The 19,007-nt window shown below is 41.1% G+C and overlaps 1 protein-coding gene and 1 pseudogene across 1 annotated transcript in view; one reads left to right on the plus strand and one right to left on the minus strand.

Annotated features, from left to right (window-relative positions):
* WFDC3 (WAP four-disulfide core domain 3) overlaps positions 1-11,464 on the plus strand; it is a 28,867-nt gene extending 17,403 nt beyond the window's left edge. Inside the window, exons 5-6 of the mRNA XM_029221874.1 lie at positions 9,877-9,983; positions 11,297-11,464. Coding sequence (XP_029077707.1) covers positions 9,877-9,953 — 77 coding nt within the window. The 3' untranslated portion in view covers positions 9,954-9,983; positions 11,297-11,464. The remainder of the gene's footprint in view (positions 1-9,876; positions 9,984-11,296) is intronic.
* Positions 6,441-7,431, minus strand: LOC114894817 (annotated as a pseudogene).
* Positions 11,465-19,007: the final 7,543 nt, after the last annotated feature.

Consider the following 19,007-nt stretch of genomic DNA (forward strand, 5'->3'; position numbering starts at 1 on the left):
CAGGCCATTATGTCTGATAATAGTAACAAAACGCAAAGCAAAGGTTAAAGTCAAAGAAACAGATCGAACATGGAGTCCGATTTAGCTCTTCCTGTTAAGAAATGAAATGGAGTTTGTGAGGGTGTCTCATCCAGACACTGAACATGAGGTGTAGGGTGCTCGGTGAGGGATCAAGACCTATTTGGAGTGGTAGTGGGGCTCAGATGCTCCTCCTCTGGGACCCCAGGCTTAGCTGCGCTTTGAGGGCTGGGAGTTTTGAGTGGAAGGAATTCCTTGTTGGTGCTTTTATGCTCAGAGCCACCAGAGGGCAGCAGAGGTCATCATAGACCATTTCCAGGCAAGAGAAACGTTATTCTGAGCTCGTCCCAGCTTTTTCAATCCACTTTGAGAAAAAGTTACATAGCTGGGTCTATACTTCAGATCCCTACTGAATTACATGTAATAAAGCAAGACCTAACATTATGGCCTTCCTTTTCATATGATGTGGAATGCTTCTGCACTTTTGGTAACGTTTATCTTGGGGACATTATCCATTATGTTGTATCAATGTTTCTTGTACCAAAGTCACAGGGCAAATTCCTTGTGGAGCTCAAGATCAGGAGTTTCCCTCTCATGATAAGCTGTTATGAGAATGGGAAATAATTTATTGGACATCTCTTATGTTGCTATCGAGAGATGATATTTCATTTTGGCTACCAGGAAGCCAAGAGCTTGTTTTTTGTTTTTTTTTAATTGGAATAGAGTTGCTTTATGATGTTGTATTAGTTTCTACTGTACAGCAAAGTGAATCAGCTATACGTATACATATATCCCCTCTTTTGGATTTCCTTCCCATGTAGGTCACCACAGAGCATTGAGTAGAGTTCCCTGTGGTAGGCAGTAGGTTCTCATTAGTTATCTATTTTATACATAGTATCAATAGTGTATATATGTCAATCCCCATCTCCCAATTCATCCTACCCAAGAGCCTGGGTTTTGGAGCCAGGGCTGGGTTTGAATTTAGACTCTTTGTTGCTTATTATCTTTATGCAAAATGAATGAGGATAATAACATTATCACTTTGCCCACCTCACAAGATTTCTGGGAAGAGTCAATATATAAAGTAAGCACTTAGCACAGAGCCTGACACAAAATGCACACCCAATGAATGTTAGCTATTGTTACTCAGTTTCTCTACCCTCTTTTATTGTCTCTGACTTTTTTTTTTTTACTCTCGGTTCAGTGATTTTTCAGTTTTATGGAATCTGTTTTATAGTATTAAGTTCCTCAAATCCTGTTTGGAGGAAGGGGGTGTATACATATATGAGAGCTTAGTACCAGTTAGAATTCTTAGGCAGAAAGAAATATCTAGAGCAGCACTCTCCAATAGAAATATATTGCAAGCCACATTTGCATTTCAAATTTTCTAGTAGCCACATTAAAAAAGGAAAAAGTTTGGTGTTTACTCAAAAAGTGAAATATAGAATTACCTATGACCCAGCAACTCCATTCTCAGGCATATACCTAAAGGAATTGAAAGCAGGCGTTTAAACAAAAACTTGCACATGAATGCTCATTGATACGCTATTTACAATTGCCAAAAGCTGGAAGCAACCCAAATGTCCATCAGGGGATAAATGGATAAACAAAATAGAGCATATCCACCCAATGGAATATTATTTGGCCTTAAAAGGAATGAAGTACTGACATATGCTACAGCCTGGATGAGCCTGGAAAACATCATAGTAAGTGAAAGAAGCCAGACACAAAAGGCCACATTCAAACAAAATATCTAGAATAGGCAAGTCCATGGAGACAGAAAGCCCGTTAGTGGTTGTCAGGTCTGGTTTTAGAATAGAATTACAGTTTACCCGTGAACAACATGGTTTTGAACTGTGTGGGTCCACTTAAGGGTGGATTTTTTCCAATAGTAAACACTGCAGTGCTGGTTGGTTGAATCAGAGGATGTGGGACTGTGGATCTAGAGGAGCTTCGTATAGGGAGGGCTGCCTATAAGTTATACTCAAATTTTCTACTGTGTGGAGGGTCGGTTCCCCTAACCCTGGCCTGGTTCAGTGGTCATCGGTACTCAAGTGGGCTTTTTAATGTACAGATTTCCAAATCCCATCCCATATATATATATATATATATATATATATATATATATAAATTTATTTATTTATGGCTGTGTTGGGTCTTTGTTGCTGTGCGCAGTCTTCTCATTGCGGTGGCTTTTCTTGTCCTGGAGCACCGGCTCTAGGGGGTGTGGTTCGTGGGCTTAGTTGCTCCGTGGCATGTGGGATCTTCCCGGACCAGGGCTCGAACACGTGTCCCCTGTATTGGCAGGCAGATTCTTACCCAGTGCGCCACCAGGGAGATCCCCCATCCCAGATATTTTGATTCAGTAGGTCAAAACTAGGGCAGGCCAAAGAAGCTGCTTGTTTATTTATTAGTAGTTATTTTAAAAGTGCTCCTCAGGGGATTCTAGTAGGTGATCTGGTTTGGGGATCTCTGAATTAGAAGTTTGTGAAAACGAAACCGAGCAGAACCCTGTGGGGCTTCTGGGCATGGAAGCCTTTCTGTGTCCCCCCATTTCTTGGTAATAGGCTTCAGCCTCCATGACCTTCCCTGAGTCCAGCCTCCATGACCTTCCCTGAGTCCCAAAGGGCAGATTCTAACAGTTGCTAATCAGGGAAGGGAGGGGATGCAGAGACAAGGGAGGAGCAGCCCAGAAACAATAGTGCAGCCTTGGGGCAGGTTCCCAGTTCTGCCTCAAGGGACACACATAACAATATCTTAGAGCTCTTCTGCAGAATTAAACCCCCCAACAAATGGAAGATAAACTACTTGATGAGGCATTCTTCATTCCAGAGAGAAGGTCATAGTTTGATAACCTGGAGAACCACAAAAGCTCATCAGGAGACCGCCTGAGGCCAGATTAAACAGGCCCTGCACACACCCTGATCCTTATCAGCAACTCACTCCACCAAATTCCCCTCCCCTATCGTTTGCCTGGCAAAACAATAAAACTATTCTTTTCTACTTCACCCAAAACTCTTGTTTCCAAGATTCCATTTGGCATCAGTGCGCAGAGGCCAAGTTTTCAGCATCAAAAGTCCCTCTCAGCTACAAGGATCTGTGAGCCCAATTCAATAAACTTTTCTTTTCTTTTTTTTTTTTTTTTTTTTTGGCTGTGCAGTGCAGCAAGCCAGATTTTAGTTCCCTGACCAGGGATCAAACCCCTGCCCCCCTGCAGTGGAAGCATGGAGTCTTAACCACTGGACTGCCAGGGAAATCCCATCCTAATTCAGTAATCTGAAATGTTCATCCAGCCTTTACTATTCTCTTGTTTTTCTCCTTTGGCTTTCCCATATGTTCAGAGCTGTTTATATGCTTGGGGCCATGAGTCTTTTTTGTTATTCCTTTTCTCCTCCCCCTCCCCCTTCCCCTTCCTTCATCTCTTCCTTTTCCAGTTTATTATCTTTTGAAAAAACTGCATAATCATTGTTGAGATATCCAAACAAAGAGGAAGATTTCCTGGCCCGTAGATAACCGTCACAAGTGTTAATATGGGTAGCAATCAGGGGAAGTGCCTGTGGTTCTGTGATATTGGCATTTGTCATTCAACAGTATGTCATAGAGAGACTGATTTTTAATTGTTAAAGTATTCTGTTTCCCTAACTATTAATTTTTTTATATTTAACAAGGCTTTTGCTGTTTCCCATCATCTTTGCCAAGTGGTTTCAAAGGCTTTTATTTTCAATTTTATTTCAATGAAGCCAATAAGTGTTTTAGGTGACAAAGCCTCTATCTTTTTGCAACCCTTCTTGGGCTTGCAGATAAGATTGCTATTGATTTTTCTTTATATAGAGTGTACTTGGTTTCAGTGTTAAGGTTCTTCTGTTCTGCATTGATCCATTTGATATGGAGCTTATATCTTTCCATTTTTAGAGTTCTCCCAGTTAAAATTATTTTCCTTTATTTATTTATTATTATTATTTTTGGCCACACCTCGTGGCTTGTGGGATCTTAGTTCCCTGACCAGGGATCGAACCCGTGCCCCCTATATTGGAAGGCGGATTCTTAACCACTGGACCACCAGGGAATTCCCTCATATTCTTTTCCATTATGGTTTATCACGGGATGTTGAATATAGTTCCCTCTGCTATACAGTAGGACCTTGTTGTTTACCCATCCTATATATAAGTTTGCATCTGCTAATCCCAAATTCCCAGTCCTTCCCTCCCCCCCCCCCCCCCCCAACCACAGGTCTGTTCTTTATGCCTGTGAGTCTGTTTCTATTTTGTAGATATGTTCATTTGTCTTGTTTTATTAATAGATTCCACATATAAGTGATACCATATGTTATTTGTCTCTCTCTATCTCTTTTTTTTTGACTGTGCCACGCAGCATGCGGGATCTTCCCCTGACCAGGGATTGAACTCATGCCCCCTGCATTGGGAGCATGGAGTCTTAACTACTGGACCACCAGGGAAGTCCTGTCTTTCTCTTTCTGACTTACTTCTCTTAGTATGATAATCTCTGGGTTCATCCATGTTGCTGCCAATGGCATTATTTCATTCTTTTTTATGGCCGAGTAGTATTCCATTGTATATATGTACCACATCTTCTTTATCCATTCATCTGTCAGTGGACATTTAGGTTGTTTCCATGTCTTGGCTATTGTGAATAGTGCTGCTATGAACATAGTAGATTGTTTTTGATAGATAATTGCAAATAATGCTGTAGTGAATATTCTCGAACATGGATCTTTATGTACAATTATTTCTATGACAAAGTTTTAGAGGTGAGCTTCGGGGTCAAAAGCATGTATTATACATTATAAAATTCAGCAGATATTACCCAGTTCATCACAGCTTTGCCAACGCTCATTTTTCTGTAAATTTAAAGGGTGAAAAATGGCAGACCATTAACTTATATTTCCCTGACTACTAGTGGGGGTGAGATTATTTTAGCATGGTTATTGACATTTTGAGTTTGTGAATCGCCTTGCCTCTTTTTACACTTCGGTTATTTTTATCTTGGTCTTTTTTCTTACTGATTTATGAGAGTACTTTATAAATTATGAGTCTCAATTTGCTGTAAGTATTTTCTCCCGGGGTATTATTTGCCCTCTCATCCTGTTGTGGTTTCTTCAATTGTGTACTTTTAATGTTTATATAATTATATACATAGAGTTATATGATGAAATCTGTCATTCATAAATATATGAACACACAAACAAACATAGGGGCTTCTGAGTTTTCTGTCTTGGAAAGTCCTCTATCACTCCAAATTTAGAAACATGTTTTCATATATTTTCTTCTATTAGTTTATCATTTTATTTTTTTTACATTTACAACCTTAATATATTTGATATTTATTTTTGTATAAATGTATGGAGTAGGGATCTAATTTGACTACCATATCAAATGAACAGCAAATTGTCTGATCATTTATTGAAGTATATATAAAATTTCCCTTGATTTGAAATGCTACTTCATCATTTTCTCAATTATACTTGGATCACTTTCTGGATTTTCTATCTCATTTATCTATGACTGTTTTCATTCCTGTACAACTACCACACTGTTTTTAAAAAATTGAGATATAATTTACATACTCACAAATGTAATAGTTTTTAGCACAGTCACAAATTGTGCAACCATCACCACTATTTAATTCCCGAACATTTTCACCACCCCAGAAAGAAAACTCATACACCATTCTCCCATTGCCCTAGCCCCTGGCAACCACTAATCTACTTTCTGTCACTATAAATTTGCCTTGTCTGTATATTTCACATAAATGGAATCATACAATTTAGGGCCTTTTGTGTCTGGATCCTTTCACTTAATCTTTCCTTTCCCTTTCTCTCTCTCTCTCTCTCTTTCTTTTTTAAAAAAGATATTTGAAATAAAACTTTATTCTGATTCTAAACGAAAGGGAGGAATGCCAGTAACAAGATTTCACCACTGAATATTGTGATGTGATAGTAGCAATCTTCTATTAGACACTAAAGGAATAAACAGCTGCACTCTAAAACAGCTAAATATGCAGGCCCCCCAAAAAAAGAAGGTTTGTGGGGTTTTTTGCGGTACGCGGGCCTCTAACTGCTGTGGCCTCTCCCGTTGCGGAGCACAGGCTCCGGATACGCGGCTCACAGGCCCAGCCACAGAGCAGCATGTGGGATCTTTCCGGACCGGGGCACGAACCCATGTCCCCTGCATCTGCAGGTGGACTTTCAACCACTGTGCCACAAGGGAAGCCCAAAAGAAGGTATTTTTAAAACTGCCACATTCACTCTGAAGCCTGTTCTTCTCCTTCAGCACCCCAAAGGTTAAGCACACATCCTGCTCAACTTATATAATAATAAAGTGGCAAACATGCTGCACCACTGACATCACAGGACAGTTGCCTGTAAAACTAGACTTCTGACCTTGTTCTCCAGACTCATTTTCTCACAGGTCGTCATCCTCATTTGGGTGAACAGTTGTCTGAGCAACCTCTCAGTCATGCTTATGTTACGCAGCCAAAGCCAGGTGCATGACAGTCTGGTAGGGCAAGAGTAGGCATGCCACAAACTCCAAGTTAGGGTCTCGAATTAATTTTCTAGCCAGCCAGAGGAAGGGCTTTTCAAAGTTGAATTTACTTAGGACAGAAATTTCATAGTACTGAAATTTCTTTTTTTTTAAAAATATTAATTTATTTATTTGGCTGCATTGGGTCTTTGCTGCTGCGCGCAGGCTTTCTCTAGTTGCAGCGAGCAGGGGGCTACTCTTTGTTGCGGTGTGCAGGCCTCTCATTGTGGTGGCTTCTCTTGCTGCGGAGCACGGGCTCTAAGCGCGTGGGCTTCAGTAGTTGCGGCACGTGGGCTCAGTAGTTGTGGCTGGCGGGCTCTAGAGCGCAGGCTCAGTAGTTGTGGTGCATGGGCTTAGTTGCTCTGGGGCATGTGGGATCTTCCTGGACCAGGGCTCGAACCCGTGTCCCCTGCATTGGCAGGCAGATTCTTAACCACTGCACTGAAGTCCCTGAAGATTCTTTTTTAGTGGAAGACAATTTTGTCTTACCTTTCCTGTCCTTATCATCCACTTTGTTGCCACACAGCACAGTGGGGGTGTTTTACTCCTACGAGATCTCCATTACAGTTAAGCACATTCTTGTAAGTAGCTCTTGATGTTACATCCAACATTATAATGCACACTGGGCTTAGGTATAATAGCCATCTCTCAGTCCACCAAATTTCTTCTGACAAACTGACCATACATTGAAGTTAATAGGTCATCTGCTGGTGTGGGACACAAGGGGATGGACCTCAACACCCAAGGTAGCTACATACTTCTTTTCAAATTTACCAGGCAAATGATGCTTCATGAAAATAGTTTTTCCAATAACACCATCACCAACCAGTATAAGTTTGAACTGAACTTGGGGTTCTCCTTGGGCAGTCATTGTGATATTTCTTCCAGAAGCATCTCTGTGCCCCATCTTAACATAATATTTTTAAGGTTCATCCATGTTGTAGCATGTATCAGTACTTCATTCCTTTTTATTGCTAAATAATATTCCATTGTATGAATATAGCACATTTTGTTTACCCATTCATCAACTGATGGACGTCTGGTTTATTTCCATTTTTTGGCAATTATGAATAAAACTTTTTTTTTTTTTTGGCTGACTGCAGGGCTTGCGGGATCTTAGTTCCCCAACCAGGCATCTAACCCATGCCCCCTGCAGTGGAAGCGTGGAATTGTAACCACCGGACCTCTAGGGAATTCCCTCCACTTTCTTGATAGTGCCCTTTAAAGCACAATTTTTAAAAATTTGATGAAGACCAATGTATCTATTTTTTCTTTTGTCACTTGTACTTTTAGTGTCATTCTAACAAACCATTGCCTAACCCAAGGTGACAAAGATTTGCCTCTGTGTGTTTTCTTCTAAGAGTTTTATAGTTTTGGCTCTTACATTTAGGTCTTTGATCCATCTTGTGTTAGTTATTGTATATGATGTGAGGTAGAGGTCCAATTTTACTCTTTTGCATGTGTATATTCTGTTGTCCCAGCACCACGTGTTGAAAAACTGAGCTCCCCATTGAATTATCTTGGCCCCTTTGTTGGAAATCAATTGATCAGAAATGTAAGAATTTATTTCTGGATCCTCAATTTTATTCAGTTGACCATATCAGAAGAAAGTAGGGTTAATGTATCACAATAGGGTAAGTGAAGCAAACACCGAATGGCATAATACCACTGTTTTAAGCCGTACAGTTTCACAGAAGATAAAAAGCTTGCAATGTAGAAACATGAGGTGACTAGTCAGGCCTGCCCCCCCCCCAGCTTTATTGAAGTACAGTTGATAAATAAAAATCATATTTAAGGTGTGCAACATGATGTTTTGATATACGTATACACTGTGAAGTGATAGCAAAGTAACATTTCCATCACCTCATATAATTACCATTTGTGTGTGTGTGTGTGTGTGTGTGTGTTGTGAGAATATTTAAGATCTACCTAGTAGAAGCTAAACTCTTGATGTCTATTCCTCACTGTTGGGCCAGGAGTCTGGAGGTGCCTTGCTCCATGGTTCCAACAGTGTCAACATTTTTGTTTAACTTACTAACTAGCCCAGCTCCCAATAAGGAGAAGGAAAACTGAATGGGAGAGCGTCTAGGCTATAATGAATTGAATAAATATCTCCCAGGATGCTGGAAACCTTGGTGTTTTGCATGAAGTATCTCTGTTATCACGTGCAGTGAAAGTCCTGCACTGCATGTCTCTGGGGGAAGAAAGTGAGATGTTCCATTTCAGTGGAAAGCACACAGCACAAAATTTTAGATGAAAGAGGTGTGAGGCAGAAAATAATGAGGGTCATTAAATTTCCTTTATTTTTTTCCATTGCATTTTCTGTTCTGTCTAGTAGAAAACTAACAATTGAAAGTTCTTGAGAAATGCTTGAGACACTCATGTACCCAGTAGCATTCCATTAGAGGGAAGGACTTTGTATCGGACCAGGCAATTTCATTGCAGTTATATTTCATTTCCGGCTGAGCCTCTTTTTTCTGTGGTGTCACAGCTTCCTTAACCCACATTTATGGGCTCAATTGGAATTCTCTTTCACCTGGTAAAGCAGGAAAAGGAGGATTATATTTTTATCTAAAGTGAATGAGCCTGACTATCAGGGGGGATATGGTTAACGCTTCACCGAAGGGACTCTGAAGCCCTAGAGCATGTATTGTACATCATCTGAGGTGGTAAAGGTTCATGGAAGTTAGAAAGCATGAAAGCCTGAAAGATGGAAAGACTAAAAACTGCCCAGGAAGTCCCACCATGAGCTCATATTTCTTCTGTCTAGAATGTTACTTTGGGTAACCCAATGTGTAAAGAGCCCAGTTAAACAGAGGTTCTGGCCAAAGGTGGGGCAATATGGAATGTACAATATTTGAAGGAGGAATGTTTTTAAAACAAGTTACAGCCTTATAAGATACAGCACAAATATGCTACCTATTTTTCCTTGCTTGTATTATAGAATTAAATGAACTTCCCTCTTTTCCATTTTACTTACTGTTTTATTTAAGATATGTTGATTGATGTTGAAACTTGCCATTAGATACACTGGTTGCAGAACTTCCGGGCAGGATTCAGGTAGTGCTAAAAGAGAAGGGACTTTTCCTGTAAAACCCTAGCTCTGAAGGTAGTTGAGGTAGTGAACGGGACTTCCGATGGTCTCTTTTTGGGTTGTGTTAAATGCTTTTGGCTATTTTAATCATAAGCCTTAAAAAGTTTATGAATGGAAAACAGTGCATATGAGTTAAAGAGTCAAGGGGTAGAATGTAATGAATATTTTTGGTTTTGTCCACTATCCTCCATCTGGTAACAGCACCCCAATTGTTCTTTGCAGAACTTTCCCTCTGCATATTGGACTCTCAGTCATGGTGTCCTTTCTTTCCTATAAGTGTGGGCAGGAACAACTCATGAATGGGAGAATGGGGAGCTGTGAGTATTTAGGTAAGAGTCAGAGAATCTAGGCTTTTAATGTTCAGGGATTTTGGTTCATATTGGGCAGGTTTTTTTTTTTAATTCTTTGGCCTTGCCACGCAGCACGTGGAATCTTAGTTCCCTGATCAGGGATTGAACCCGTGCCCGCTGCACTGGAAGCGTGGAGTCTTAACCACTGGACCGCCAGGGAAGTCCTGGGCAAATCTTAATTCTGTTATCTTATTGGTGCCAGGATATTTTCTTTTTGCTAAGGGGATAAATTATTTTGTACTTGGACATTATGAGTGAGAAAGGATTAAAACATTTTAGCTTGTAATGCATAGACTATATCAATTCTGTTATATATATTATGACTCCACATCTCCATGTGATTAATAATATATATTCTATGTGGCAACAAATATAAGCAACCTTGATATGGATCTAGGTGGAACATTATTTTTGAAAAATGTTAAACTCATGTTTTAAAATTTCTGATAACCTTTAAATGTTTTTGCATACTTGAGTTCTAGAGTGTCATTATGATCCAGTCCTGTGTTGAGAACGTAATCAATATACAATTAGTTTCTCTGCTATGCTAGGTCATGTATTGTTAGAGGAAGCCAAATGAGGCATAATTCCTTTTTTTTTTTTTAAGGCTTTCATACTTAAACTGTATAAAAGACTTGGAATCTGATTTAATAGTCAGTGGGTAGAGGCTAAGTATCTTGTGTTGGCTGGAGTACATTCTCCACAGCATGGAGACAGATCAGGGCCAAAGGCTGGAGTAAAAGGTATCTGGTTCCATGGTTCCAGCAAGGTCAACATCTTTGCTTGTCCTGATCACCAGCTCCATTGTCCTTATTAGGACAAGGCTGAATAGTGTCAGGGCTGGGTGGGAGAGGCCCTAGGCTATGATGAAGGAATATGTGTTCAGAAGAAGGGCTACCTGATGGCACCATTATTTAAATATTGGGTTCCCGAAGTTCCTGTAGGCTCATGTGCAAGCATGGGAGTGAATGTTCAGAACTGCAGGTCTTCAGGGAGAGAAGATGAAATGTGCCATTTCAGTGTGTGAGGTCTAAGACACTGGGTGAAAATGTTATGGGGTGGAAAACAGTGAGGGTCATTAACTCCCTGCTTTGTCTGGATAAAACTTTTAAAAGAAGGATGCTTGAGAAAAGCTTGGGGTACCTAGTAAACCCATTAGAAGTCTATTTAAATAAGGAAGGAGTCTACATTAGACCAGTTATGACGTGGCCCAAAGGCATAAGTAAATTTTATGAGAAAGCAAATTACACTCTCAGCCCATGAAATATACTCTTCTTGTTGTGTTGTCACAGTATTTGAAATCCACACTTACGGTTTCTTCAGGAAGAAGCTGATTGTCTGCAGTCCCAGCTCTCAGCTGCTAGGTTATAAGAGCTATGAATGACGAAGCCAAAAGGTAAGATGGATGGGGGGAGGGACTTCCATGAGCGATGCACTTGACATGAGTGATGCACTCGACGCAATTGGGACATCTAGTGCCAACTGTTTGCAAAATTTTGGAAGAATCAATGATTAAAATTCCGTGTCTCTCTTCATATATCTTCCTATGAAGGCTGCTTGAGTTGTGTTGGTGTCCTTGTAACTTCTGGGATATCCAAACACAGGCGTTCATCCTTATATCCTTAATTTACTGTTTACCCAAGTAATTCATCCCCTGTGGCCACTATATATTACATGACTACGGTGAACGAGGGAATTCCAAGCAGGCACCTGTGGACCCAGGGAGTTTTTAGCATTTAAGCTTCAGAAAAAGCTCCTTGATTTATTGTGAATATCTAACTCTCCTAGTCATGCTCTAAGGATCTTACTTTATCTCACCACTGTACTCATTACTGTATACACCTTATGTATTTCTCCCTTAGGACTGTGGCCCAAGGCTTCTGACCTTTTTCCATCAATTCTCATTTGGAAACGTCCCAGCCTGAGTCACAAGGCTAATTGGGAAGGGATCTAATTCATAAACTCCTAACAGAATTTCCTTCCAGTCTCACTCTGACTACTTTCTGCTCCTTTGCAGATGCAAGAGATTTTATTTATTCATTTTATTTATGAGCCTAATACTACTTGCTGACTTCAGGTTAAACAGCTCTCTCCACCACTGCACCAAAAGATTCTCCGGATTTGTCTAATGAAAAGTTTCAGCAATCAACTCCTTTCTTGGGCATCCACCTTCTAGGACAGGTTCCCTTACTGATTACTGCATTAAAGGTTTCTTAAGCAACTCAGCCCTACTGATACACTACTATACTTACTTCTATCTTGAATCAATACACCTTCAAAATCTTCAGAGTCATTCCATACCTTTATATATAGCATCCTGTACAGTAGTCAACCTCCCGTGTAGGATCTTTGACTGAAGTAATTCTTTGTTCACAGGCAGATATTCACTTAGTTCTGGTTGAATTAAAGGGGGAATTTTGTTCCAATCAGGATGTGCTGACAGGATACAAAAGGACATAGTAAAATTCCCATTAGAAGAGTCCCAGATTCCAACCAGGGCTAAGCCTCTGACCCCTCCTTTGGCTTCACCACATTCCCTTTACTCTTTTTTTTTTTTTTTAATTGAAGTATAGCTGATTTACAATGTTGCGTTAATTTCTGCTCTACAGCAAAATGATTCAGTTATACATATATATATGTATGTACATTCTTATTTGTATTCTTTCCCATTATGGTTTATCACAGGATATTGAATATAGTTCCCTGTGCTATACAGTAGGACCTTGTTGTATATCCATTCTCTATATAATAATTTGCATTGACTAACCCTAATTTCCCACTCTGTCCCTTCCCCACCCCACATTCCCTTTACTCTTTTTTTTTTTTGGCTACGTTGGGTCTTTGTTGTGGCACACGGGCATTCTCTAGTTGTGGCGGGCGGGAGCTACTCTTTGTTGTGGTGCGTGGGTTTCTCACTGTGGTGGCTTCTCTAGTTGTGGAGCACAGGCTCTAGGCGTGCGGGTTTCAGTAGTTGTGGCACGCGGGCTCAATAGTTGTGGCTCACGGCCTCTAGAGCGCAGGCTCAGTAGTTGTGCCCATGGGCTTAGTTGCTCTGCGGCATGTGGGATCTTCCTGGACCAGGGATTGAACCCATGTCCCCTGCACTGGCAGGCGGATTCTTAACCACTGCGCCACCAGGGAAGTCCCTGATGTGGATATTGAACCACCTTTGCATCCCTGGGATAAATCTCATCTGATTATGATACACGATTGTTTTAATGTATTGTTGAATTCTGTTTGCTAATATTTTGTTGAGGATTTTTTGCATCTATGTTCTTCAGTAATATGGGCCTGTGATTTTCTTTCTTTCTTTTTTAAAATAACCTATAATTTTCTTTATCTTTGTCAAATTTTGGTATCAGGGTGAGGCTGGCTTCATAGAATGAGTTTGAAACATCGATGATTGTCTTTAGCTGTGAAATCTCAGCTAAAATCTATGAGACAACAGAAGAAGTCCCACTCCATAGCCTATCATAAATACCTTCATTTCGCACCATTGGTCTACTATAAGTTACATAAGTAGTCTCCTCCTTTTGAGTATTAAATCTGATTCAGATATTTTATATCCATAAGTAATATTGATGAACATCTTTGACCACATCATGATTTCATCAGCACATCTTTTAGTAATGTTCTTCACCTGGTGTGATGCCTATGGGTCCTCCAGTCCAACACCCACTTAATCCTCCCAAAACATGGGTCCATTCCTGTATCATCTACAGTTCCTTCAGTTGGAAATCCATATTGTGGGTGCCTATGAAATAGGAGAGCTCCATTTCCCAAGTCCCTTCACTACCTGTTCCTGCCTCAGGCTCTTTTCATATCACACTCTTATTTATGCCCTGAGTAAAAAGTTCAAATACATGCTTCAACAATTAATACACATCTTCGAATTTTATTCCTTTATGAATAATTGGAACTAAATACCAATACACTAAATGTAAATAAAACTTCTATAATATTCAACCCTTGTAAAATTCTGACATCATGATTTTTTTTTAACATCTTTATTGGAGTATAATTGCTCCAATAATGTTAGTTTCTGCTGTATAACAAAGTGAATCAGCTATACATATACATACATCCCCATATCTCCTCCGTCTTGCATCTCCCTCCCACCCTCCCTACCCCACCCCTCTAGGTGGACACAAAGCACCGAGCTGATCTCCCTGTGCTATGCGGCTGCTTCCCACTAGCTATCTATTTTACGTTTGGTAGTGTAGATATGTCCATGCCGCTCTCTCACTTTGTCCCAGCTCACACTTCCCCCTCCCTGTGTCCTCAAGTCCATTCTCTACGTCTGCGTCTTTATTCCTGTCCTGCCCCTAGGTTCTTCAGAACCATTTTTTTTTTTAGGTTCCATATATATGTGTTAGCATACGGTATTTGTTTTTCTCTTTCTGACTTATTTCACTCTGTATGACAGTCTCTAGGTTCATCCACCTCGATACAAATAACTCACTTTCGTTTCTTTTTATGGCTGAGTAATATTCCATTGTATGTATGTGCTACATCTTCTTCATCCATTCACCTGATGTCATGATTTTTAATTAGCAATTATTATTTACACATCAGCTTTATAAAGCTCAAAGCAATGCCTTCCAATAGAACTTTTTCTGCAGTGATGGAAATGTTCTATGTCTGCATTGTTTAATATATTAGCCACAAGTCACATGAGATTATCAAACACTTGCAATGTGATTAGTGAGACTGAGGAGTTGATAGAATATTTTATTTTATTGAATTGTAATTAATATAAATTTACACTTAAATAGACTCCTGTGACCAGTGCCTGTGGTAACAGATCAAGATTAGATGATTAAGACAGTGACAGCTGTAGTTTGAATGGGCCAACCTTAATGTGAGAGGCCTGGCTCATTAGATCAACTTGAACCACATCTGGTCAACTCATGGTGATAAAGGAGGCTGTAGAGTTTTCTGAACAATGTTTCCAGCTCTGGGCCAGGGGTTACCAGGGATCAGCCAGATTAGAAGGGTGTCAGATTAGAAGAAAGGTGTGGGACATGGAATGGTGATACATTTATCTTGGGAAAACTTCATTTGGAGGGGGTGTGATTGGGGCAAAGTGGAATCATGGGAGTAGGTGACCACAAATTTCCAAGTTGGTAAATTTACATGGGACTTGCAGAGGCAAGCAACATCTTCCATAGCTGCTGGAGGTTTAGTAGAGAAATCGAGATCATTGTTAAATTAGCTGAGCTTTTATCATTTGATTTAATCCCACGATCTTTCAGGGATGGAGTACTTTCCACAAATATGCCTTGTTCCATCTGAGAAGATATTTCAGAGATCGGAGACACGATACTTGTCTTCTTTGGGAGCTAATTTATATGGAACCTAGAGGAGAAGTTTAAAAACATAGAGTTTAAGGTGGAATGTACATGTTGATTCCTTTATAAAACAAGAATTTTGGATAAATGAAGGTTTGGGAAGACACAAATAATAATAGTAACATTTTCCTTAGACTCTCTGCCAGGCACTGTGGTATGTGCTTTGCCTGTGCCATCTCATTTTGTCTCATGACACACCTGGGGTAGGTATTATTCAGCTCCATTTACAGATGAAGAGGTTGGAGCCTTGAGGACTTGGAAATCCTCAGCATCTCCAGGTCAGCAAGGGCAGAGCCGGACTGAGTCCCAGAGCAGCCAGGACCCCTATAGCCCTATAGCCCTTAGTCTATCCTAGTCCTCCCTCTGAATGGGATATTCCCACTCTTCTTTTTTGTTTGTTTTCCCTCCTATTCTATTTTCCAAATCAAATATAAATTCGCCTTTAAGAAAAATAATTTGTAAAACACCTGAGTCCAGCAGACAAAATTGAAGTAGACAGCTGGTATCTGAGGGCTTCTGGACTAGCCAGTGAAGATTTTCTTTGCGAGAAAAATTCATGAAGTGTTAGGATTAGGCTACACCTTGCCAGCCTGCTTCTCAGCCCATTTGAAAAGTCAGAATGATGTCCTCACTATATGCCAGGCATGGTTTTTGGTTTTAGGGTACCGTGGCAAAGGAGTCAGACACAGTTCCTACTTTTATGGGACTCATACTCTAGGTTGAGAAAATACTAAGTTAAACAGTTACAGTATAATGTGATAAAGTTTAAAGTAGGGCCAAGATAAGGTTCTGTGAAAAGAAAAGGAGAACCATTCTGTCTGGGGTGAATTGGTGAAGCTTCCATGGAGATTTTTATTTAATATGAAACTTGAAGCATGAGTGGGAGTTTGTTGAAAAGTGGGAGAAAAACATTCCAGGCAGAGATAAGAGCTTGAGTTAAGAGGGAGAGAGTGCCTGGGGCCTTGGAGAAAGACCAAGTTTAGTGAGGCAGGTTTCTAAGCGTGAAAGGGAATGAGGAGTCATGAGGCCCGAGTTGAAAGCAGGAGGAAAAGCATCAGTGAAAACATTCAGTGGAAACAGGAAGTGTGAGAATCTACTCAGCAGAAGTGAACTAAGCCACCCAAGGAAACAATCCTTTGGGACTAGGGCATCCCAAGCCTTGGGTTTGTAATCCAGCTCCACCACTGACCAGTTGGCTAGCGCTGAGCATGTTACTTTAACTCTATGATTCTCGGTTCCCTTGTCTGTAAACTGGGTATTATGTTTGCTGTGAGGACCCCATGAGATGAAGCACCACTTGGCTAAAAATGTTAGTTCTCACTGACAAAGTTGGAAGCCCTTGACTACTCCCACCAGAGCCCAAGTTTCCTGGAAGATTGTGATCAGATCTGCTTGAGCTATTCTGTCCTCCATGCCCGGTCGCCACAGGGAGCTCAACACTGCACTTGCTGGGCATAAGATGAGTATTTTTTTTCAGGCCCTCATTGGCACTGCCATCTCCTACCTCACCTGGTCTTCCCAGCCAACACCAGGGTCTCCAGAGCAGGAATGGTGAGTTGAGGGGAACCATTCTGCAGAGGACAGGCTGCGGGATTGGGGAGAGCAAACACTGCGACACGTGGATCTAACAGATCTCACAGTGAATGCTGCACAGGCCCTGGATTAGGTCACAATGCTGATGCGTTGATTGCTGGCCAGTGTGTGACCTGGGCAGTTAATTATTATAAGGTGCAGAGGAAGTTAGTATGGTGGGCTGATCAGGGCCTGAGCAAGGGTGAAAGTGGTCCTCATGCACTTCAACACCTCTACTGGCCTCTGCTTGCTACTCTTTTTTGAACTCCTTTGTACAGGGTTTCTAAGCTGAAATACCACGGTTCTAACTTGGAAACTCTGGTGACTTCAGAAGGACTGTTAGAAGACCCTAAGCTCCTAATTTCTCCCCACTCTGAAACAAATTCTACCAAGATATGAAGAGTAGCTTCCTTTTGGTGGCAGAGTTACAGAAGAGTCCATTTTGCTCACCTTTCTGGTAACATTGGTAAAATAATAAAGATAATCCCCCTTTTTTTAAAGAGGAAAAATCTGGAACCCAGGAGGAGTGAGTTGCCGGCAACTTCTAACTTTTGTAGAATCTTTGCAATGACCAAGTTCTTCCATTCCACGTGACCTCATGTAATCCTCACAAAACCCGAGGTATGGATGTCCTCTTCATCTTTCCCTTGAGGAAGCTGATGGTCTCAGAGATGTAGAGTGAGCTGACCAAGGCCACACAGTGTGAAGGGCTCAGCTTGACTCCTTGCCTAGGGCGCTGTCGACCCGGAGGCTGGCAGACACTGTTCCCTGGCAAAAGCTCAGATCTGAGTGTCCTGTGCTCCCCCTTGGGCCATGACCCTGCCTCCTCATGCTGTTCTGTGTTGCGGAACTCACCCTGGACCACATCCTGCCCCAGGGAGTGAGGACATAGCCCCAGGAGGGGAACTGTGCAGGAGGGGGCCATCAATGACAAAAGACCTTGTGGGAATATTTGAGTCCCTAGAGAGGCTGGAGAAAGAAAACTGGGGAAAACTTGTCTGGGAAAGTCCAGTCCAGCCCTGATACTTACAACATGCTGTGGGAAACATGAGCTGAAATTCTCCATGAGACGTAAGAAATTGCCACAGCTCCAGGCTGACGCTTTTGCTGGGAGCTGTAACCCTATGAGGTTTGCATCCAAGTAGTTGACATCATGAAGCAAGGCCTGCATTTTGCACTGTTTGTTCTAATACTAATCTTTTCTGTTTATGAAACGTCTCTTACATACCAGGCAGTATGCTGTGCATATTACATAAATCATCTTGTGTGATCTTCACAAAAACTCTATGGCTCAGATTTTATTGTTTTGCCTTTTTCACAGATGAGGAAACCATGACCCAGGGAAGTTATGAGACATGCCCAAGTTTATTTAGTTCATAATTGGCCAGACTGGGATTTAACTTGCGTTTCTCTGACCCAAGCCTTTGTTAAACCATTATACTGTATCATTCTACCACTACCCTGCCAAGGATCTCTGCCCCTCAGAGAGGACACTCCCCTCCATCACTTTTCATACCCCAGAGAGACCATCAATTATCCATGAACTCAATGCCTGTTCACTTCTGGGCTTTATTCTTTCTGGAAATGGAGTCTGGTAGAGGAAGAAGGGAACTCATAGAGTTGTGTTGGGGGTGGCAGAGAGATCTTAGAGATCCTTGGCTTAGGGTGGGAGATAGAATTGGATGTGTATCTATTGACCTAATTCCGGTAAAATATAGCAATTTTGTACCAGTATAGCTCCATTTCCTGCTCCCATCTTTTGTGCTTTTGCAATATATCTTACATTTATGTATGTTTTAAACCTAACAATACAGTGTTAATAACTATCGCCTAAAACAATCTTATCCTTTTTAAAGAAATTAAGAGAAGAGCGCATACACATTTTTTTTTTTTAATTTACTTTTGGCTGTGTTGGGTCTTCGTTACTGCGCGTGGGCTTCTCATTGCGGTGGCTTCTCTCGTTGTGGAGCACGGGTTCTAGGCGTGCAGGCTTCAGTAGTTGCGGCACGTGGGCTCAGTAGTTGTGGCGCACGGGCTTAGTTGCTCCGCGGCATGTGGGATCTTCCCGGACCAGGGCTCG

This window comes from Monodon monoceros, unplaced genomic scaffold (genome assembly GCF_005190385.1).
Source record: "Monodon monoceros isolate NGI ecotype Baffin Bay Population unplaced genomic scaffold, NGI_Narwhal_1 Super_Scaffold_13, whole genome shotgun sequence".
Classification (NCBI taxonomy): Eukaryota; Metazoa; Chordata; class Mammalia; order Artiodactyla; family Monodontidae; genus Monodon; species Monodon monoceros.